The sequence below is a fragment of the Eucalyptus grandis genome, chromosome 9 (genome assembly GCF_016545825.1).
Source record: "Eucalyptus grandis isolate ANBG69807.140 chromosome 9, ASM1654582v1, whole genome shotgun sequence".
Lineage (NCBI taxonomy): Eukaryota > Viridiplantae > Streptophyta > Magnoliopsida > Myrtales > Myrtaceae > Eucalyptus > Eucalyptus grandis.
The window spans coordinates 14452278-14458312 of NC_052620.1; the positions used below are offsets into that span (position 1 = coordinate 14452278).

The following is a 6035-nucleotide window of genomic DNA, read 5'->3' on the forward strand; positions in this document are numbered from 1 at the left end:
TTACTCAAAAATTATATTTCGAAATAGAAGCCTTATGATCTGCACATTAAACATTTTGAGCAAAAGTTAGCCAAATAAATATGGATTCATTAACCACTAGGATGCCACCCTTCCAACATGGAAGGGGGAGGTGAGGGGTTCAAATCCCCACCTTCTCAGGGGGATGGAGTGGGGACGCGTAAGTTTTAGAAGTGAGTTTCGACTCCCACACCCTGCAAAAGGCATAGCAAAAATCTGAGAGTGAGTGTAGAGTAGGAATAGAGTATGACTGACAAAAAAAAAAATATGGGTTTATTAACCACTGAGATTTGCCTCAGTGGCCACCCTTCCAATATGGAAGAGGAGGTGAAGGGATGGGTGGGAACGCGTAAGTTTTAAGAGTGGGTTTCAACTCCCAACCTGAATTTACATATAGTAATGTCCATCTTTTACCAAAAACAAGCCATTTATGGATATTATCGGGGTTCGTGCAGATCCAAGAAAGTCCCTTTTTCACTCTACAAGGATCAAGACCAAATTAATCTTCGTTCAACAGAAAGAGAACAAAGATATATTTCGAGTCTCTCAGTGAATAATGATCAAATGAGATACGAATTATGTATTTCTGATTTTTCTGGTAAAATAAAAGAAGATAGGATTCATGATTATTCAGAACTTAATCAAATCATATCTATTGTTGATTGTAATCTCAAATATCCTACTACTTTCGACAAGAATTCTGATTTATTGGCAAAAAGGCGAAGAAATCGATTCCTTATTCCACTACAATCGATTTAGTAGCCACCCTTCCAATATAGAATGGGAGGTGAAGGGATGGATAGGAATACGTAAGTTTTAAGAATGGGTTTCAACTCCCAATGATGTAGGTAAGGCAAAAGTCAGAGAGTGAATATAGAGTAGGAATAGGATAAGATCGACAAAAATATATATATATATATAGAGGTTCATTGAAAATGGATCATAGATAAAAAGGAGTCCGAACCCGATTTCCTTTTCCGGATCCCTCCCCTCAAACCCGATAAAACTATCGTTTCTCCTCTTCCTTCCTCTCTCTCTCTCCATCTCCCGCTCTCTCTAATTTTCACTTCACCGTCTCCGGCCTCCACTTTCGACCGGAAAATGAGCAGCCTCGCCGGACTCCTCCAAACCTCCATCTCCGCCGCACATCTCCCCTTCCCCGCCGCCCCATCAACTCCCCTCCGCCATCTTCTCCCCTCCGCACGCTTCCCTCCCGTCCCCGCCAACCCAGCTGCAGCCTCCACAGCCGCATGCCCATCTCGAGTTAGTACAGCAATCCATTCTCAAACCGCAACTTTCTTTCTTTTTGCTGCGCATTACTTTCTGGGCAGTCTTGTTTTCGCGTCGATGTGGGCTGGGTGAGTTAAAGATGGTGTCTTTGCAGGCCCTCGAGCGAGCGACTCGGCGACGGCGCGGGTGGAGGACGCGGTGGACGTGGAAATCGCGGAGGGGTACACCGTGGCCCAGTTCTGCGACAGGGTCATCGACGTATTCTTGAACGAGAAGCCCCGGGTGAAGGAGTGGAGGAAGTTGTTGGTGTTCCGGGAGGAGTGGAGCAAGTACAGGGACTGCTTCTACCGTCGGTGCCGCGCGCGGGCGGATGGCGAGGACGACTTGAATTTGAAGCAGAAGTATATCAATCTTTCGAGGAAGGTCAAGAAGGTATGAAAGCTTTCAATCGATGCTCTTTCTTTTGTGGTTGAACTGGTTCTTGCTTGAGGTTTGATTGGGGCAGTTTTGATTGTTTGGTGTATGAGTAACTGTTGCAGATTGATGATGAGATGGAGAGGCACCATGAGTTGCTTAAGGAGGTACAGGACGGCCCGACGGATATTGGAGCTGTGGTCGCGCGGCGGCGCAAGGATTTTACGGGAGACTTCTTCAGTTATCTCAAGACACTTTCGGAAACGTGCGATAGCTTGGAAGATCGGGATGGTAATTGTTAAGAATTTGCCAGATAGGGTTTTAAATAAGTGGTTTAGGACATTGATTTGTTCATGGGCATACCTCTGTTTTGATGTGAATTTAGCTAATGAAATTTATGTGCCTTGAAACTCCCTCGCTTGCATATGGCAAGTTGTGCATCCAAAAGTGATTTGCTCATGTTGCTTGCGCAGCATTGGCGAGGCTGGGTGCGAGATGCTTGTCTGCAGTCAGTGCTTATGACAACACTTTGGAGACTGTGGAGAATTTAGACAGTGCTCAATCCAAATTCGATGAGATACTCAATTCTCCTTCAATACAGGTGGCTTGTGAAAAGATTAAAAGTCTTGCCAAGGCAAAGGAGCTTGACTCATCATTAATCCTGTTGATAAATAGTGCATGGGCTTCAGCGAAGGAATCCAAAACCATGAAAAACGAGGTACTGGAGGCAACTTTCTTGTTTGAACCATCTTCAAGCATGATATCATCCGGCCATGTCTTTTGATTGCATCATTTTTAGATTCTGGGTTCGAGGCTGGGAAAACTGTGCCTGCCTGAAGACGTGCTCTTTAATTGATGTCTCTGATTTATTGAATGTTGATGATATATAATACAAACAGAAACATCCACTTTAGTTAAACTTTATTAGCAGCAATGTAAGTAGAAGTGTCCACATGGCTAGATAAATGGATAGTTAAGCGGAGAGCATAGAAAAGCAACAGCAGATTATGTATAAGATTAAGTGTTTCCTCATGCCATTAAAAAGTTATAATTTTATACTTTGATTCAAAAAGCTTCCTATGGCTCTATGCCTATCAGGGCATCCTAGTACCTTAGTCGTAGTCAGAGTTTCACATAAGTTGTTTTTTTTTTTTTTTTTTTTTTTTTGGGGGCGGGCGCGGGGGTGGGGTTGGTTTTAATCATCTCAGAGTTATGATTTTAGACATAAGTGGGCAATGGCATTATGTTGGATTAGATGCTGATGTGAAATTGTATTTGTTGATAGGAAATTTTGCTCTACTTATTTGTCTTGGGGCAATAAAGTTGTAAACCAATGTATCACCTTATCTGTCTATTGCACTATTTTGTATGCCTCATGTTCTTTCAGGACCAACGTTGCTTACGTTTCTTCTGCATAAATGCAGGTCAAAGATATCATGTATCGTATATATAAAGCCACAAAAAGCAGTCTTAGAAGTATTGCGCCTAAAGAGATAAGGTTACTTAAGTACCTGCTGAATATCACAGACCCTGAAGAGCGGTTCTCAGCATTGGCAACAGCTTTTTCCCCAGGTGATGAAAGGGAAGCAAAGGACCCAAAAGCTTTATACACGTAAGCAAGCAGGTTCTTCAAATTAGAGTATCTTCTACAAGCTTGTTAGTGGCAATTTTTAATTTTCTCTGCCTGGATCTCTTGAGCAGGACCCCAAAGGAGCTTCATAAGTGGATTAAAATCATGCTTGATGCGTACCATTTTAATAAGGAGGATACAGAAATTAGGGAAGCGAAACAATTGACTGAACCTGTCGTTATTCAAAGGCTTTTCATCCTGAAGGACACAATTGAAGAGGAATACTTGGAGAAAGACAAAGATCAGACAGATAAGAAGGACGAGGATGACAAAGTCAACTTTTGAGGTAAGCATTTGATCTTGTGTAATATACTGTTGGCTCTCAGCTGTCTGAAGAGTAGTAGTTATGCCTGAGGCATAGACACTGAAATATGCTGCCCAAGGCAGTTTATTAGCTTCAAAAACATCAAACATATTTGAGTTTGGCCTTTACAAGTAGTGTTCAGCACTTTAACTTAATTGTGAAAATTCACTTCTAGCTTTTGAATCTTATCGAATTTTGGTATAAGCTGGCTGGTGGCAACCGAAACATTGCAATCTACAAATGCCAATCCATTGTTGATTTGACGTGTTGCAAACCCACGGCAAGATCTATGGTAAACATGATTGCAGCAAGCAGATTCATTCAGATATAGCACCAATAGCTAGATCCAGGTAGATATTTGTAGTGAGTGACCAAACTACTAGTCGCCTTTGCAATGATGTTCGCCGTTCTTGCTTTTCTCTGTTTTCCCATTGGGATGGCACTTTCTTTTCTAATGTAAGTCTGCTTGAAGAAGCTAGCCACACATCAATTCGGTATTGTCATCACTGTCTTGTAGCATATTGGGCTGTGATGTATTGTAGCATGTGCACTTGGTAAAGTGTTTTTGGGGGAGGGGAGGGGAAGGCAAATTCCTGGAAGCGACTGTATCATCCTGTTACTGTGAGCTGTTTGTCAACTTCATCCTGTAATTAACAATCATTTTGTATCAAGTGCTATTGAACAAGAGAATTGTTATAGACTGGAGTTCAGATGCAACTCGACAATTGTACAATATGGGATCAAAATAAAAATACCTTCAATTACCCCCTGTTTGGCGGCCATGTCAATACTTGAGAGTCAAGTAAGTAGCATGAGGGAAAAAATAAACTTTCAGATCCTTCATAATGGAAAAATAGTAGAAAGTAAGATAAGGTGCAATAGCAATGGCAGAAAAAGGTGCAGCAAAGAATCGATGAATATGGAGACACCTGTTACAGTGTCGAGCTTCAAATGGAAGTTATTGGAATTGGTCTTCATTTCTGGGGACAGATAAGTGGAATTAAACTCTATCTGCTCCAGTAAGTGGTTCATAGGCATTGGGTCATTCACTGAGGGCACGCAAAAGTCATAGGATCTTCCACAATAGTGGACTTTGAGATTGGGAACAGGAAATACACCAATGGTTCAGTAAAATTTGTTCATCCCTGGAAAAATGTGGGGGAAACGTGCTGTGGTTTTTCATGAATTATATTCTTAGATAACTTTCTAGTTTTGTAGTGCCATCGTAGAGTTGTTGGCAAGTACTTATTTTCTTGATCATAGTAAATCTGATGGCAAAAGCATATTTGTAGCTGGATTGACTAATTTTAATATCCTTTTCACATATTGAATGCCTCAAAGTCTGTTTCCTCACCAACTTGTTGCTCCATATGTGGTTTAAGTTTCAATGCAGAACCAGTTCTTCATTCACACATGGTGCAATAAGCTATATCTGACTAATTGCCTTGTTTGGCAGCCTGAGCAGCTTAATTTTTGCAGATGGAGATGCCTGTTAAGTTCACTTTTCTTGGTCTCAAGCACCCATTGATCTGGCTGGTCCATGTCGTAGAATGGTGTAGCACGAACTCATCATGAAGCATCATTTGGATCTCGTGTGTTCTGCTTTCTTGGAGGAAAGAAGAGGCCGTACCAGTGAGGTCGACAACATCGAGATTTGCTGGTGTAAAGCAAAGTGATGCTACTTGCAATTTTTAGCTCATGCCAGTTCCAAGATGCGAAACGTCTAATAGAGGGGTTTACGAGCTTACTAGGAAGCGACATGAGATGGAGCCATACTGGGTATTAGGATGCATGTTGTATGAGTCATTCTTTGTTGTCCAAGATCCGACAGGCCAGTGATGTTTCGACAATGATGTCATGTTTGCCTTTCGGGAGTTAGTCCCTGTAAGGTTCTGCTGTGCCATTTAGGTCTTTAACATGGCTGCTCTGTGGTGAATAACGCAATTTTGTTCCCATAAGCTTGTCGACCTTCCTCCTTCGCCCGTTGGCATTCGATGTAATTCAGACCCTGATGTCTGGTTTGATCAATGGGAGTGAAATAGTGGGCATGGCCCTTGAAACTTGAAAGTGAATGCGCTCGAGGCTGATCATTAGCATGGCCACTGGACCCATAACGTGAATCACGGGAGCATATACTAATTTCCCCAGATTATGCCAAGAAAGTTGAATCAGCTGCATCATGAAGTTTATCAGGGTCATTCAGACGATCCATCTCCTCTTCATTTCAACCTGGTTGGACTCTTTGAACTCATGATAATTTTCATTGGAATGATGATGAATGGATTAACAAATCCGGAATGACTCACTGGGTGGTCTTTGTTTCCGAAGGAGACAAGTAGAATCTTTATTATTTATGCGCGTTTAGTAAGTATTCTGTTTTCAGAAACAATTTCTGATTATAATTGATTTTTTTTATTCTGTTCGAGCGAACAATTTCTA

The 6035-nt window shown here is 41.7% G+C and overlaps 1 protein-coding gene across 2 annotated transcripts; it reads left to right on the forward strand.

Annotated features, from left to right (window-relative positions):
- Positions 1-1036: 1036 nt before the first annotated feature.
- LOC104418365 (uncharacterized protein At4g37920) lies at positions 1037-5663 on the forward strand. 2 transcript variants are annotated; one of them, XM_018863255.2, is made up of 7 exons: positions 1037-1281; positions 1403-1680; positions 1788-1953; positions 2136-2380; positions 3087-3274; positions 3364-3578; positions 5076-5663. In XM_018863255.2, the coding sequence occupies exons 1-6, from the start codon at positions 1269-1271 to the stop codon at positions 3575-3577; spliced, it is 1104 nt and encodes a 367-aa protein (XP_018718800.2). In that variant the 5' UTR covers positions 1037-1268; the 3' UTR covers position 3578; positions 5076-5663. The 2 variants fall into 2 exon arrangements, with proteins under 2 accessions (XP_018718800.2, XP_039157225.1); XM_039301291.1 differs by having other exon boundaries at positions 1038-1281; positions 5053-5663.
- Positions 5664-6035: the final 372 nt, after the last annotated feature.

Bases quoted from the DNA above. Each gene is read 5' to 3' on its own strand.
- LOC104418365 (XM_018863255.2), top strand. The intron at 1,681-1,787 runs GTATGAAAGCTT...TAACTGTTGCAG, and splicing joins TTTCGAGGAAGGTCAAGAAG to ATTGATGATGAGATGGAGAG. The intron at 1,954-2,135 runs GTAATTGTTAAG...TTGCTTGCGCAG, and splicing joins TAGCTTGGAAGATCGGGATG to CATTGGCGAGGCTGGGTGCG.